This window comes from Haematobia irritans, chromosome 5 (genome assembly GCF_050003625.1).
Source record: "Haematobia irritans isolate KBUSLIRL chromosome 5, ASM5000362v1, whole genome shotgun sequence".
Classification (NCBI taxonomy): Eukaryota; Metazoa; Arthropoda; class Insecta; order Diptera; family Muscidae; genus Haematobia; species Haematobia irritans.
Genome location: NC_134401.1, coordinates 172,450,504 through 172,468,222, shown reverse-complemented (window position 1 = coordinate 172,468,222; position 17,719 = coordinate 172,450,504). Strand labels below are relative to the sequence as shown.

At 32.3% G+C, this 17,719-nt stretch overlaps 1 protein-coding gene across 7 annotated transcripts in view; it reads right to left on the bottom strand.

Annotated features, from left to right (window-relative positions):
* Positions 1–17,719, bottom strand: part of hlk (hulk) — a 128,016-nt gene that overhangs the window by 84,625 nt on the left and 25,672 nt on the right. For 4 of the 7 annotated variants that reach the window (XM_075311130.1, XM_075311132.1, XM_075311133.1 and 1 more), the window contains exons 3-4: positions 4,778–4,934; positions 1,644–1,810 (exon numbers count right to left, since the gene is read on the bottom strand). In XM_075311130.1, the coding sequence (XP_075167245.1) occupies positions 1,644–1,810; positions 4,778–4,934 (324 nt within the window). Of the gene's footprint in view, positions 1–967; positions 1,004–1,643; positions 1,811–4,777; positions 4,935–17,719 lie in introns of all 7 variants that reach the window. The other 3 variants (XM_075311129.1, XM_075311128.1, XM_075311131.1) reach the window with 1 other exon arrangement.

The following is a 17,719-nucleotide window of genomic DNA, read 5'->3' as shown; positions in this document are numbered from 1 at the left end:
TCTATTCAATATATCTCTCATGGCCACCTTATTGGCAAAGACCATAGCAAAAATTCATCTAATGCCGTCTGATTGAAATTTCATTTTCGAAAGATATCACATTTAAAATGACACAGCCAAAATTAAAAACGATGTCAGTTTGATGTGTTGCATTTGGATACATTAAAAGGTTATGTTTAGGTTTAGCATGCATTTAGACAACAAAAAAAGCAATAAAAAATATAGCAAGAAAAAAAGTAAGAGAAGATAGTGAAAGAAAAAGGAAATAGTGAGGGAAAGCCTAGGGAAATGTTTAGCTTAACTGAAGTTAGTAGCAACGGTAGTCAAATGATTTCACTCTACTAAGAGTAAAACGAAATTTCTACAAATCAGAAATTTGATTTTGCCTACGTTCAAACTACGTTACAGCTTGCCACTAACTTGAATTTAAAGCCAAATAATACGAAGGGAAGACATCAAAAAAATAATTCCTCTGCTCTTAAAAACAATTCAAGACAAATAAAAAAGATATCCTTTGCCATAAAAGTATTTTTCTCTAAGGTTAAATAAAGCTCATTTGAAATAAGGCCTTAGACTCGGTTATTTTTGTCCTTGAAACCAAGACTTTTAATATCAAAAGAGATCTAAGTTTGTCTAAAATTTTTTTAGGGAGAAAGAAATTATTTTATTTATGGTCGAGGAAAAGAAACTACATTGGTAGAAATATATGTAGCTTCTTTGCTCTATGTACAAATAAAATCGATGATTTCTTTGATACGATAATAAAATGATAGACTCCAAAAAATCTGGGGAGAACAGGACTATACTACATAATTATTTTGTATTTCCAATTGTAATGAGGAAACATAGGGCGGGCGGGCATTCCATATTTAAATAAGGAAGAAAGTCAAATTGAAAACTAGCAAATTTCAAATGGAAACGTAAGGAAGAAAGGGTTTCGATGCTTTCAAAAAGAACCCAAACTTACCCATAACCCTGGGCGGACAAGTTGCATGATCAGGACCTGTGTGTGATCAATTCGAATAAATGAATAGAGTTGGTCAGATTGTTACACTTGGTTGGGTGGTTTTGTTTATTTTTTTTTTTTATTTTGAACGAGTTGTTGGTTGGAACATCACTTTATTTATTCTTGATCTTTGACAAACAAATTTCTTTCAGTGTAGGAGGATGATATTTATTTTTCTTTTATGTTTTGTTCTTGTGAAGAGAAAATGAGTTAGTCACAATTCTATAAACTGGGTTAATACTGAGAACAAAACGTTCATTGTAAGTGTAAGTGAGTGCGTACGAGAGAGAGAGAGAGATAGAGCGCAATTTCTCTTCTCTGCTACATTCTGCAATCTTCTATTCGGATGCTCGTTTTTTTGTTTTTGTTGGGTTTAGTCACAACTCTATAATAAAACTCTATTAAAAGAAAGAACTGCAACTGCTTTACAAGTTCTTCACTTTAAAAATTATGTTTTTTGTTTCCTTTCTGGAATTGCTTTGTTTTTTTTTTTGCATGTTTATCAAAACCTGATCGATACATAATTCTGTTTTAAATATGGACGAAAAACAAATGTTTCTATTTTTTTTCATATCAAGAAATAAAAAATCCTTGACTGACATTAAACAAAAGTTAGAAGAGAACATTAAGTACTTACAGAATAGTACAGCTACAAAATCGGTGTCTTCGATGATTTTCAACAAAATTTTCGAGTTGACTTCTTCGATGCGATCTGGCAAGTCCATAGCCTCCAATGATGTGAGGAAATCGAGAACACCCTCTTCGTCCATAAGATCACCATCATAGATAATTGGTTCCTTTTCCCTATGGTCAAGGAGGATAGATAGACAAGTATTAAAAATAATTAGTTTAATAAATTCTTAGGGTAGTAAAACATATATAAAATAACTGCTTCCGTAGTTGACTAAAGAAAGAGGATAATTTGCTGATCTTTATTTTTATATGCCCAGGAAATGTTGTCAAAATTTTATTCCGAGAGGATTTTTTAAGATTAATATTTTTAAAAATGTCATTTCTTTAGGAAATTTCCTCAAAATGCCATATCTATTGGAAGTTTTGTCAAAATTTAAGTTCTGTACAAAATTTTTTAAAAACTTCATTTCTATCGGAAATTTTCTCAAAATTTCATTTCTATAGGATTCTTTTTTTTCAAAATTTCATTTCTATAGGATTTTTTTGTAAAATTTTCATTCTATAGGAAATTTTGTCAAAATTTTATTTGTAAAGAAAATTTTGTCAAAATTTTATTTGTAAAGAAAATTTTCTCAAAATTTCATTTCTATGGGAAATTTTCTCAAATTTTCATTTCTGTAAGAGAAAATTTAATTTCTCTGATTATTTCATTTCTCTGATTCATTCTACATGAAATTTTGTCAAAATTTCGTTTCTATAGGTATTTATTTCAAAATTTCATTTCTATGGGAAATTTTCGGACAAAAAATTCATTGGAACAACAAATTTTCTTAACATTTAATTTCTATAGAAATTTTTCTCAAAATTTCATTTCTATAGGAAATTTTTTAAAAACTTAATTTCTTTAGGGAATTTTCTCAAAATGTAATTTCTATACAACATTTTTTTCTTATTGTTGTTTTTGATCTCAGCTTAAAGCCATGCATTGACTAAACTACAAGTGTAGCTTAACCAACAGAGGAAAAGTATGCTTGTCAAATTTATTTGGGCAAAGCCCTATAGACTGCAAGATGGTTGGATGTACAGCTGTTTCGGAATTACCACATTCCTCATCAGCATCCTCTACTCGCAGCAAAACTATCAACCAATTATCAGAATAAATTCGGGTAATTTTATTGCTATAGGAAATTTTCTCAAAATTTCATTTCTATAGGAAATTTTTTAAAAATTTAATTTCTTTAGGAAATTTTCTCAAAATTTCATTTCTATAGGAAATTTTTTAAAAATTTAATTTCTTTAGGGAATTTTCTCAAAATTTAATTTCTATAGAAATTTTTTTTTTCGTAATTTTATTTCTATAGGAAATTTTCTTAAAATTTCATTTCTATAGAAAATGTTCTCAAAATTTCATTTTTGCAGAAAATTTCCTCAAAATTTCATTTCTATAGGAAATTTTTTAAAAATTTAATTTCTTTAGGGAATTTTCTCAAAATTTAATTTCTATAGAAAATTTTTTTTTCGTAATTTTATTTCTATAGGAAATTTTCTCAAAATGTCATTTCTATAGAAAATTTTCTCAAAATTTCATTTTGCAGAAAATTTCCTCAAAATTTCATTTTGCAAAAAATTCCTCAAAATTTTATTTCTATAGGAAATTTTTTAAAAATTTAATTTCTTTAGGAAATTTTCTCAAAATTTAATTTCTATAGAAAATTTTTTTTCGTCATTTTATTTCTATAGGAAATTTTTTTAAAATTTCATTTCTATAGGAAATTTTCCCAAAATTCCATTTCTATAGAAAATTTTCTGAAAATTTCATTTTTGCAGAAAATTTCCTCAAAATTTCATTTTGATAGGAATTTTTTTAAAAATTTAATTTCTTTAGGAAATGTTCTCAAAATTTAATTTCTTTAGGAAATTTTCTCAAAATTTAATTTCTATTAATTTCTTTTTCGTAATCTAATTTCTATAGGAAATTTTTTCTAAGCTTAAGACCTCCGTTGTCATAGCTTTATCCTTTATGCTTGTAATTTACTTATAAGTATAAATATGGAATAAATAAATTTTCTCAAAATTTCATTTCTATAGGAAATTATGGCAAAATTTCATTTCTATGACAAATTTTTTCAAATTTCATTTATATAGGAAATTTCTTCAAATTTTATTTTTATAGAAAATTTTCTCAAAATTTTATTTTTATATTAATTTTCTTAAAATTTAATTTAAAGAGGAAATATTCTCAAAATTTTATTTAAATAGGACATTTTGTTAAAATTCCATTTAAATGGGAAATTTTGTCACACCTTCTTTTCTTTAGGACATTTTTTCAAAATTTAATTTCTATAGAATTTTTTTTCGTCATTTTATTTCTATAGGAAATTTTCTCAAAATTTTATTTCTATAGAAAATTTTCCCAAAATTTCATTTCTATGATACATTTTCTCAAAATTTCATTTATATAGGAAATTTTCTTAAAATTTCATTTAAAGAGGAAATTTTCTTAAAATTTCATTTAAAGAGGAAATTTTCTCAAAATTTCATTTAAATAGGACATTTTGTTAAAATTTAATTTAAATGGGAAATTTTGTCACACTTTCATTTCTTTAGGAAATTTTCTCAAAATTTCATTTACATAGAAAATATTCCCAAAATTTCATTTCTATAGGATTTTTTTTTCAAAATTTCATTTCTATATGAAATTTTGGCAAAATTTCATTTCTACGATACATTTTCTCAAAATTTCATTTATATAGGAAATTTTCTTCAAATTTTATTTCTATAGGAATTTTCTTAAAATTTCATTTAAAGAGGAATTTTCTCAAAATTTAATTTAAATAGGACATTTTGTTAAAATTTCATTTAAATGGGAAATTTTTTAACACTTTCATTTCTTTTGAAAATTTTGTCAAAATTTCAATTCTAGAGAAAATTTCCTTAAAATTTCATTTCTAAATGAAAATTTCTCAAAATTTATTTTTTATAGGAAATTTTCTCAAAATTACATCTTTATAGAAAATTTTGTCAAAATTTCATGTCTATAAGAAATTTTTAAAAAAAAAATTGTGTAAATTTCATTTCTAAAGAAAATACCGAAGCAGTTGAGTAGTCATGTATGTTAATAATATTCATTGGATTTACCTGAAATATGTTAGTGCTGGGAAATTTTTAATACCGTATTGTTTCGCTAAACGTTTGTCGTTGATTTTAACGAAATCAACACCGAAGGAATCGGTGTCATCGTCGATTTTTTCGAGTTCGGCTAACACTTTATCACAAGTAACACAGCTTCTTGCATCTGAAAAATACAAAGTAAACAATTAATAAGTGTTTAATTGTATAAAATAATAATTAAAGTAAATAAATAAAATTTTTTGTAATAAAATTTAAAAAAAATACTGGATTTGACAAGAATATCGTTGAGATCGCTTGTAAATTGGGTATTTTTTTGGTCATGTATGGCAATTCGGGATCGATGTTGAGTGTAAAACACATCTAAACGATCCTAGGGTGATTTGACACCATACGTCTTCTTCCTTTTGGGGACATTTGAGAGAAAACGTGGACGTTGCAAAGTCAGCAATAATTCAATAGCAAAACGATGAGATATTTCGGCTCATTAACGGCATAAAACTTTAATTAAGTCTCAGCGCCTTCGAAACATTTGACCTTTGAATGAGCGTTTAACGCTTAGGGATTGTGAATCAAAAAGTCGACTTTGTTTGAAAAAGACGACTCTAAAGGTTTTCAAACAATATACATGCATATTGTTTGAAAACCTTTAGAGTCGTCCAAGACCCAAGTATTTTCCGTATGAATTAATATTAATGGGGGCTACCCTGCAAGAATAAAGGAAATTTTAGATTGTCCACACCGAATTAAAATCTATGATGTAACATTAATTGTCCTATATCATGGCCATATAGATCATAGCCTTAATAAAAAAATTTATGGTAAATTTTTTTATTAGTTCTTCTCAGCGTTTGCTTTTTTCTGTTGTTTTTAAAAAATTCAATTGAGTAGGTTGGTTGGTGGGCTACGGAAATATTTACACCATGAATAAGACAGCAGGAAAGGAAAGCAAAATTCAACACTGATTTATGAGCAACCTGGCAGAGCACAATTAATTTACACGTGTTCGCGTAAATAGACGCGCGAATGAATTGGCGAATGGCAGGCACCTCCAACAGATTCCTGCTGCACTGAATCACAAAGAGTGTTTGATGGTGGCCATGGTGATGGTGTGGCACAGTGGGTGCTCAACACAATGTGAACAATGCCAAAACAATGACATGGTCTCTGCCACAGAATTCATCAGCAACAGCATCATCGTCATTGCCATCGCTGTTAGAAATTCACAAAGGCAGAGCAGGCTACCTTAGTGACATAATTCCCAATTTGTTTTATATATGAATGAAATCTCTGAAATGCTTTTTATTATTAATTGATGTATTCTTCTTGGGTTTTTCTGAATTTTCTTTTTTTTTGGGAGGGGGATTTGTTTATTTGCCGTTTCTTTCGTTTTGTTTTCCCTGCTTCGCAATATTTCTTCCTTAGGTTAGGTTAGGTTAGGTTATGTGGCAGCCCGATGTATCAGGCTCACTTAGACTATTCAGTCCATTGTGATACCACAGTGGTGAACTTCTCTCTTATCACTGAGTGCTGCCCGATTCCATGTTAAGCTCAATGACAAATATTTCTTCCTTAGTCAATGTTTCTACCATTTCCGGTGTTAGCACCCACTGACCCCCTTTTACTATCACCGTGTTTTTTTTGTTTGTTTTTGGTTTGGTGGTGTCATTACGAATCTGTGAAATTCACTGGGGTATGCAAATGAATCAAAAAATCACCATTTCAGATTTCAAAATATGAGCAATAGCTTGAGATATACGAGAGCCACCAGCAATACCATTGCTCCCATGTCACTGATCTGAAACTTGTTGATTTTTTGATTCATAAAAACACACAGTGTGGGATAGGCAACAGATGTTGAATGGGGAAACCTGAATCAGTATGACAATTTTAAGTGTTCTTAATGAGGGTGATGAGTAAGCCAATATTCTGTAGCTGACACGAAGTGTTTACCAGGTTTACACTGATTTAACTATTTTACTTTATATTTGTTTTGTTAACAATCCATTATATTGTTTATCAGCCAACAAAAGCATTTGCGTTTGAGTTTATTTTAAAATAAAGTTTTTCGAAAAGGAAAATTTTATATGGAATTGTGTTATATCTGGCTGGAAAATTGCAACGTAGCTGGTTAGGTGTCTTTTAAAAATAAATAAAATGTTTGTATTTGTTATGGCTTCATAAATCGTTATAATTATACTGGTAGCATTGCCAAACGCCATAGTTGTGGGCCAACAATATGTGAGATGGCGAAGCGAATGGAGGTTTTCCTATATGGCAAATGCAAATCCGATTGAATTGTCTAAAGGGTGGTTAAATTGTAAAGGCCGATGTTGAATGTGAACCACACCTAAACGCCAAGTTTTTTTCCGAATTTTATTTGACATTTCTCTATTTCAGACTTACTCAATTTGAACCATGGACGTCGTGAATGGGCAGAATGGTTCCAAGAAATGGCAACAGTGGATGATCAATTGTCGAAGAAAATCGTCTTCAGTGATGAGGCACATTTTCACCTCAGTGGATTCGTCAATGAACAGAATTGCCGCATTTGGCCGAATGAGAATCAAAGAGTGATTGTCGAAAAACCAATGCACCCACAAAGAGCGACTGTTTGGTGCGGTTTATGGGCTGGCGGCATCATCGGGCCGTATTTTTTCCAAAATGAGGCCGGTCAGGCAGTTACTGTGAATGGTGTTCGCTATCGTGGGATGATAACGAACTTTTTATGGCCCGAATTGGAAGATATGGATGTGGACTATATGTGGTTTCAGCAGGACGGTGCTACTTGCCACACAGCTAACGAAACAATGGCACTTTTGCGCAACAAATTCAATGGCCGTGTTATCTCACGTAATGGCGATGTCAATTGGCCCCCAAGATCATGTGATTGGCCCCCAAGATCATGTGATTTTTCTTTGAGGTTATTTGAAAGAAAAGGTGTACGTCGATAAGCCAGCAACAATTCAAGAGCTAAAGGCTGAGATAATTCGGCACATTAACGGCATAGAACCTCCATTATGCCTCAGCGTCATCGAAAATTTGGACCATCGGATGAAGGTGTGCCACCGAGGTCGCGGCGCCCATTTGGCCGATATTTTATTCCATACATAATTGAGTAATACCAATATATCATAATAAAATAAAATTACAATAATTTCCTAAATAGTTTGTGTTTTATTCAAAATCAACATCGGCCCTTGAAATTTTAACCACCCTTTATTTGGGCCTTTTTATTGAGCAACGTGAGTAAGGAATAAAAACTATGCCAGCATAAATGGAAAGGGAATGGTCCGTGGCTAGTCTTTATGTATCGGCTCAGTTCAATAGTCAATGCCAAAGAGAGAATGCATTCTTATAATTGCAAACATTTTTGTCATTTGCATATCCTATCCCTAAGGGATAGCTGAGAAATCTATTACAGAAAAATGTCCTTACATGGCCTCACATTATAATCTACAGCCTCTCACCTCACCCTCTCCACGTTAAATGGAGGAGAATTGCTGACCAATCAACCGATTGCTCCCAATTTGACCTCTTGAGAATTTTGTCTTTGTATCTAAATTCAAAAAAAGGCTTTCGTTGAAGACTTTTTTTTGAGGTTAAAGGCCTATTTGGCAGTTCTGTTGAATAAAGTGCTTGACCCAAGTGTATCGAGTTAATAGACGGCGATGTGTGTTTAAAAATCAATTGACATTTTGCAAAAGTTAATCTTTTGTTGGCTGAGTAAGTACTTGTCGAGCCATCGTCTTATTGGGTAGTATACACGATATTACCAATGTTATGGTAATACGCGCTAATGGTAAAATTTTTAACAAATTTTCCAAAAATTTGGAAATACTTTTTCTTTCACTGAGGGTATGACAAATATTTGACCAAACTGGTTATGAAACGTTTTTCCAAGATCATTTCCGAAATGGTGGGATGCAGCGTTAGTATTGAGAATTTCTAGAAATTGGCACAAAGAAGGTGTCACAAACCATAAAAGGTGGTACACTCAATTTAGTTGCACAGTTTTTCATAAATAAAATTCAATAATAAAACGCATTTATATCAGAGAATTGTATAGCGTAATAGCAGTCTAACATTAATTTTATCTCCGTTTAGTTGAAGAACTTTGAAATTTAATATTCAAAATATTAACCCGGTTTATCTACTACAGAAAATTTTTCATGCATACTTTTAGGTGGTAAAAGAAAACACTGATAATATTATGCTAAAAAAAAGAAAACTGCTCACATTTAAATATCACTCGATCTGGACAGAATTTGATAGACTTCTACAAAATCTATAGACTCAAAATTTAAGTCGGCTAATGCACAATGTTAGTAAAAAAATATAAAATATGGGAGCCACCGTGGTGCATGCCCGCCTTGCATACACAAGGTCGTGGATTCGATTCTTGCTTCGACCGAACACCAAAAACGTTTTCCAGCGGTGGATTATCCCACCTCAGTAATGCTGGTGACATTTCTGAGGGTTTCAAAGCTTCTCTAAGTGGTTTCACTGCAAGGTGGAACGCCGTTCGGACTCGGCTATAAAATGGAGGTCCCTTGTCATTGAGCTTAACATGGAATAGGGCAGCACTCAGTGATAAGAGAGAAGATCACCAATGTGGTATCACAATGGACTGAATAGTCTAAGTGAGCCTAATATGTTACATCGGGCTGCCACCTAACCTAACCTAACCTAGTAAAAAACAATTAAGGAAAGTCTAAAGTCGGGCGGGGCCGACTATATTATACCCTGCACCACTTTGTAGATTTAAATTTTCGATACCATATCACATCCGTCAAATGTGTTGGGGGCTATATATAAAGGTTTGTCCCAAATACATACATTTAAATATCACTCGATTTGGACAGAATTTGATAGACTTCTACAAAATCTATAGACTCAAAATTTAAGTTGGCTAATGCACTAGGGTGGAACACAATTTTAGTAAAAAAATATGGGAAACATTTAAATCTGAAGCAATTTTAAGGAAACTTCGCAAAAGTTTATTTATGATTTATCGCTCGATATATATGTATTAGAAGTTTAGGAAAATTAGAGTCAGTTTTATAACTTTGCGACTAAGTAGTGGCGATTTAACAAGGAAAATGTTGGTATTTTTACCATTTTTGTCGAAATCAGAAAAACATATATATGGGACCTATATCTAAATCTGAACCGATTTCAACCAAATTTGGCACGCATAGCTACAATGCTAATTCTACTTCCTGTGCAAAATTTCAATTAAATCGGAGTTAAGAATTGGCCTCTGTGGTCATATGAGTGTAAATCGGGCGAAAGCTATATATGGGAGCTATATCTAAATCTGAACCGATTTCAACCAAATTTTGCACGCATAGCTACAATGCTAATTCTACTCCCTGTGCAAAATTTCAACCAAATTGGGGTAAAACTCTGGCTTCTGGGGCCATATAAGTTCATATCGCGCGAAAGATATATAGGGGAGCTATATCTAAATCTGAACCGATTTCAATAAAATTTGGCACAATTGACTATAGAACTAATTGTTCCTCTTGTGCAAAATTTTAAGCAAATTAGGGTAAAACTCTGGCTTCTGGGGCCATATAAGTTCATATCGCGCGAAAGATATATAGGGGAGCTATATCTAAATCTGAACCGATTTCTTCCAAACTCAATAGGGTTCTATTCTGAGCCAAAACACATACTTGTGCCAAAGTCGATTGGACTAAAACTGCGACCTAGACTTTGATTACAAAAATGTGTTCACGGACAGACGGACATGGCTATATCGACTCAGGAACCCACCCTGAGCATTTTTGCCGAAGACACCATGTGTCTATCTCGTCTCCTTCTGGGTGTTGCAATCATATGCAATAACTTATAATACCCTGTTCCACAGTGTGGTGCAGGGTATAAATACAGACTTGGAGCTCGTTTTATCAGTAATTTTAATTTAAAAAAAAAAAAAACATTATTTAAAAAAAAAAACTATAAAACTTTTTCTATCGTAGTTCTGAGATATTATCCTAATTAATGTTTGTCCGAAATTGTATCTTATCGCAGTACCAATAATTTTTGAACTTTGAATAAATCTCATTTTTGCTCTCTATATAAATATAGCAAATAAATTTAAAATACATGAAATGTTTCAATCAAAAGCATTTACATCCGTTTTTTTTAAGTTGCTTTATGTGTCGTCTTTCCACTTGCCCTCCCCCTGCCTTTCACACGAATTATTCACACATGTTGATTGGTTCATAAAAACGTTTTGCGATGCATAGATGTATGGATGGATGGATTATGAGCCACTTGTAACAGTGGGACAATTATGTGAATGCCTTTAATGAATGGCTTGATGAGGTTGATGTTGTGTTGATAGTTTGTCGTTCCAACAACAGCCAGAATTAGCTTTGGCAAGTGTTTGTTGATGTCGTTGTGCTTTTCTTCTTAAATTAAGACAAAAAGGGAAAATTGAATGTGTAGCCAACATTGCCACCACCAACACCATCACCTACAAACAAGTCATCATTTTGATTAATATGCAAATGTATACTTGTATTAATCGACTCACAGAAACGCACTCACACACACATACATTTGTCACTCAAGTATATCCAAGTAAATATGATGCGAAGTGTGTGTGTGTGGTGTTGATATGCAATGCTCAGTATTCATATTTACTCACAGGCATAACAGTTTCACACATCAGCTCTCAACAACATTCTCTAGTGAGTGAGTGTACTCATGCGACAAAGAGACGGATGTGAGGGTGGGGGCGGTTATGTTTGTGAATGCTTTCACAAAATTCGAAATGAATGAGGAACCGAAATAATGTAAATACGAGTATAAAAATTCGAATAAACATTTAAACAGAAGTATGAGTGACGGCTTGTTATGGGACCCAATGAGGGGAAAGGCAGCTGTGTAGGAGCGAGCATGCTGCAGGAGCAAGAGATGAAAGTGTTTATAATAAATAAAAATTGTGTTCTGTTGCTACTTTTCACATAAGCCATTGTCGGTCTATCCTATGTCCATGTTCATAAGAGACTATGCGAGTGTGTGTGTGTGTGTGTGTGTGTGTGTGAATGAGATTAAGTGTATGGGTGTGCGTGCAATAGAGTGTGTTTGTGTACTTAGTACATATGAATATTTACCAAAAACAAAAAAACCATATGAATTATGCAGATCTTTATTTCATACATATTTATATCTTTTTTGTATGTTTTGTATTCCACCATCAATGTACACTTCCAACCACCTGAAAGCGGACATGTTAGTGTTGCAGAATTACAATATTTCCTAGGTCAATAAAACCAATGGAGAATATATTGTTTTGTTGAAATTTTGAATTGCATTGAGTAATTGCCATGGATGATATTCACAAAGAATAGTAATTAGATATTGATTTATTAAACTGACGAAAGCATGACATTGCTCATGAACTACCATGAATTGAGAAGAGAAGAAAATCATAAAAACCATTAAGAGAGCATTTTTAGGGAAGACTGATCTAATTATATCCACAATGAGTAGGTTCTAGATACCAATTGGATTAATTTAATTAGGCATAACTAAATGAAATGAAATTAAAATTGATTTGATTAATTCGAGTAAATTCAATTCTATTAAGTTCCCACATTAAATATAATTTAAACAAATTATTTTAATTTTTTTTTAATATATCCCCTCATAACTCAAACCACAAAGAATTATAGTTGTGACGGTCGAAAATTTTTATTTTAGAAAAAGTCTACAGAAAGACATTGGCAGCTTAATGAGTCGTTGGAAAATTTTGCAAAGGTATAGTGACCTTTATCGGTTAACCTTACACATATGATACGGTAATGTCGATGGCTTTTTAAACGATACAATGAGATGGACCGATATATTTAATGGTCAAAAAAGGTCTATAATTTTGGAAGAGTGGCAAATTGTTTTGAAGGATAGCTCCAATCATCTCCTGTTTTTCAGGAAAAATCTGTTGGCGGTGGCGAGTCTGGAAGTTTTCTTCGCCAAATAGGGAGTTAGGAAACAATAGTAAGTCGCAAATCAGTAGAATACAATAGATAGGCAGCAGTCCTAGTTGGATTTGACCATGACAAGGGACGGATCGTTATTATAGTTACAGACCATTATTCTTCTGCATATGTTTACAACACCCAAAAGGAGACGAGATAGAGATGGGGTGTCTTTGGAAATAATGCTCAAGGCAGGCCCCTGAATCGATCTAGCCATGTCCATCTGTCTACAAATACATTTGTGCGATCTAACAGGTTGGCTGATAAGTCCCCGGTCTGTCACATAGATGGCGTCGCTAGTATTAAAGGCATATTATTTTTATATAGTACCAACCTTCAAATGATTCGTGTTAAAATTTGACGTCTGTAAGTCAATTAGTTTGTGAGATAGAGCGTCTTTTGTGAAGCAACTTTGGTATTGTGAAAAAAAATGGAAAAAAGAAATTTCGTGTTTTGATAAAATACTGTTTTCTGAAGGGGAAAAAATACGGTGGAAGCAAAAACTTGGCTTGATAATGAGTTTCCGGAATCTTCCCCAAGGGAAATCAACAATAATTGATTGGTATGCAAAATTCAAGTGTGGTGAAATGAGCACGGAGGACGGTGAACGCAGTGGACGCCCGAAAGAGGTGGTTACCGACGAAAACATAAAAAAATCCACAAAATGATTTTGAATGACCGTAAAATGAAGTTGATCGAGATAGCAGAGGCCTTAAATATATCAAAGGATCCATCAATATTTGTATATGCGGAAGCTCTGTGCAAAATGGGTGCCGCGCGAGCTCACATTTGACCAAAAACAACAACGTGTTGATGATTCTGAGCGGTGTTTGCAGCTGTTAACTCGTAATACACCCGAGTTTTTCCGTCGATATGTGACAATGGATGAAACATGGCTCCATCACTACACTCCTGAGTCCAATCGACAGTCGGCTGAGTGGACAGCAACCGGTGAACCGTCTCCGAAGCGTGGAAAGACTCAAAAGTCCGCTGGCAAAGTAATGGCCTCTATATTTCCAAAGAAAATTTATTGGATAATTTAATTTGGTCCCAATTTGACATATTAGGATGTGTATGGCAAATCCTGCATTGATTATTGTTTCCAGTTCGTATTAACCCTACTGATATAAATCAACTTAGCTTTATGACCATAAAGACTCTAATGAAATTATTACGATTGAAGGGAATTCCCTGACCTCTTCACTACCTCCTACCCTCAATTGGTTCTTCCTTTTCCTAATAGACTCGTTAAATGTTGTTATTGAGCCACAACAATAAATTCAAAATTAAGTTTTTTGCCCTTTTTTGGGGGCTTTTCACACAACGAAATAAAGGAAATGCCCATCAATGCAATCTAGTAAGTACATCTATTTTTATATTTCCGTCAAGTACATGAACATTGCCAAAAGCACTCGTGTTTGGTCGTGGTGTTTTCTTGGCCTCCATTCTGTGTGAGTTTGTTTCCTTCTAGGGACATTAGCAGTCACTTTTGACAAGCATCAGCAGTACAAGTTTTCAGCCATAATTGACCATTTTTCTCTTTTGTCGAACCTTCTGCTACGCAAGAACACCCTTTATTATGGTTTTCATGGCTTACCATGGCTTATTTATTGACCAAAAATTGTGTAGGCCTACAGCAAAGTGTCTGGTAGTGATGGTGACGGTGTGTTACTTTCCAACCTGGCCATCATTAATATGGCTTATAGTTCTAATCCATAATTGGTATGTTTCTACTTTGCTCCACTGCGGTAGTCGTTGTCGTGGTCGTCTTCTCTTTCTTTACGTGTTCCTTTGCTAATCTATCCTTAATCTTGTGATGTAGAGTGTTCAACATTTTTTAAGGTCGGATGGTCGCTTAGTTGTTTGGTCGGTTGGTTGGTTGGTCTGTCGTCTACGATGCATATGTTCACCTCATGTTTATTTTATACGTCTTTTCTTTGTGTCCGTCCATATTTCCCACTTTTTTTCTGCCTCTATTCATTTTTATGTACATTTAACACCCGTCATCGCATAGTGCTTTAAGAAAGGATTTTGTTTCAAATTATCTTAATTTGCACAAGGGTTATCAATACATCGAAAAACGGTATTTCATGAAATGCCTTTTCATTGAAGTTAATTTTTTATAGTTCTATAGCAAAAATGTCGAAAATAAAATCAAATTTTTGCATAAGTTAAGATTTGTCCGAATTGGCTATCTATGACATGAATTATTACACGACTTTTTCAAGCTTCAAGAAAGTGGCTCTGTGTTATTTTGACTCATTCCTATCGACATTTTGGTAATTTTTAGTGCCAATCATAGCCTCCACAATGCCCCAGACCAACGGCTTGAGATCACGGTTGCCACTCGTGTCAAAGATTATCTACCAAAATTGAAGAAAATTTTACCAAAAATTCACAAAAAAAATCTTAGTTTCAAGTTTTTGTGCTTATTATGAAGAAAAGTTTGTTACTTCGAAATTTTATTTCTATAGAAAGTTTTGTCAAAATTTTATTTGTATTTGTATTTGGATTCTTTATTGGCTATATAGTACAAAAAGCGTTAACTTATAAACTGTACTTTCTAAAATTTTTTAACAGAAAATTTCGTCAACATTTTATTTCTATAGAAAATTTTGTCAACATTTTATTTCTATAGAAAATTTTGTCAACATTTTATTTCTATAGAATATTTGGACATTTTATTTTTTATAGAAAATTTTGTAAAAATTTTATTTTTATAGAAAATTTTGTCAACATTTTATTCTTATAGAAAATTTTGTCAAAATGTTATTTCTATAGAAAATTTTATTAAATTTTTATTTCTATAGAAAATGTTGTCAAAATTTTATTTCTATAGAAAATTTTGTCAACATTTTATTTCTATAAAAAATTTGTTCAAAGTTTTATTGATATTGAAAATTTTGTCAAAATTTTATTGCTATAGAAAAATTTGTCAAAATTTTATTTCTATAGAAAATTTTGTAAAAATTTTATTTCTATAGAAAATTTTGTCAACGTTTTATTTCTATAGAAAATTTGGACATGTCATTTTTTATAGAAAATTTTGTCAACATTTTATTCTTATAGAAAATTTTATTAAATTTTTATTTCTATAGAAAATTTTGTAAAATTTTTTTAAGAAAATTTAGTCAAAATTTTATTTCTATAGAAAATTTTGTCAACATTTTATTTCTATAGAAAATTTTTTCAAAGTTTTAATGATATTGAAAATTTTTTCAAAATTTTATTGCTATAGAAAATTTTGTCAAAATTTTATTTCTATAGAAAATTTTGTCAAAATTTTATTGCTATAGAAAATTTTTTCAAAATTTTATTGCTATAGAAAATTTTGTAAAAATTTTATTTCTATAGAAAATTTTGTCAACATTTTATTGCTATAGAAAATTTTTTCAAAATTTTATTTCTATAGAAAATTTTGTAAAAATTTTATTTCTATAGAAAATTTTGTCAACATGTTATTTTTTATAGAAAATTTTGTCAAAATTTTATTTTTATAGAAAATTTTGTCAACATTTTATTCTTATAGAAAATTTTATTATTTTTTATTTCTATAGAAAATTTTGTCAAAATTTTATTTCTATAGAAAATGTTATTAAATTTTTATTTCTATAGAAAATTTTGTCATATTTTTTTTTTAAGGAAATTTAGTCAACATTAAAAAAAAATAAAATAACGATGTTATATTTATATCGAATGTAAGCTAAAATTTCTGTTGGTTTGGCTATGGCGCTGGATTTTTTTTGATTTCTGTTAAATATTTGCCCAGTGTGACCATAGCATAAGTCATTCTTGGTTAACGCGTGCTGTGTGCGACAGTGATGAGTCCTGTTGAAATGTTCCTGGTCTGCGGCCGAAAAGTTTGTCTGCCTTCCGGGCTTCAATACTGTCTTTAGAACATTTTCCCAATAGCGGAGGTGACCATCGGTCCACACCAGAGATGGTCTGTATCAAACTTTTTTAGGTTTGCGACTGTCGCATACGCGTCGTAAATGTAGAAAAAGTAACAAAAGTCGCAAACTCAAAATACTTTAGTCGCGTCAGCTAGGCAGCGAATTCGATAATATCCAAGACGATGGTATGTGCGAATAAGTTTCAATTCTTAGGAATGTCCAAAATTTTCGGTTTTAGTTCCCACATTTTCCCTATTGCCTTTTGCACGAGTACAGGGTAACCGTGGATTTTCTCGTCCTTTCAGTCTCCTGTCCAATATAACCCCAAGGTATTTTGCAAACTCACCAACGGGAATTTCGATACCAAGAAAATAGGCTTGACCATGGGAAAACTTTCACAAATTTCTGCAGAAACTCACAGCGAATGCTGTCAAACTAAATTAAAAAATGTTCAGGATTTCTTCTATTCAAAATTTGGTTTTCTACAGTAGGTTTACGACTTTTGCGACATACGTATTATACCGTCGCAAATGTATGTCGCAAAAGTCACAGTTTGTGACAGGCCAACCCTGGTCCACACCATTACCATCGGCGGCGCGTGAGTTCTGGTGGCCAATCGAAGATGTAAATTTTGAGCAAGTAAATTTTGTTTTTTGTTTGTTCCCAAATGGCTGTTCATCGGAGAAAATCAAATTCGATAACTGGCCACGTTCGTGTAAGCGAAGCAACTGCTTGGGTCTCTCAAGACCAACTTTTTTGTGCATCGGTGAGGTATTGCACTTTTTGGAACTTCAATAGCTTTAGTCCAAGGTAATTTTTCAATATTTATTCCATCCGTTCTCGCGATATGTTCAGTTCACGACCAAGTTTTCTACCTATCTATCAAATTTCTATCAAATCTGACCAGCACTTTTCGGATTATTTCTGGCATTGTTGGATTCCATCACGAATAACTTATTTCTGAAAGCAAGAGACCAAATGCCTTCGTGAGCTTGTAAATAAAAAAAGGAACTGTCACTGGGAGTAATCTCTCAGCTGTCAGACGAGAGGTTTGGAAGTGATAG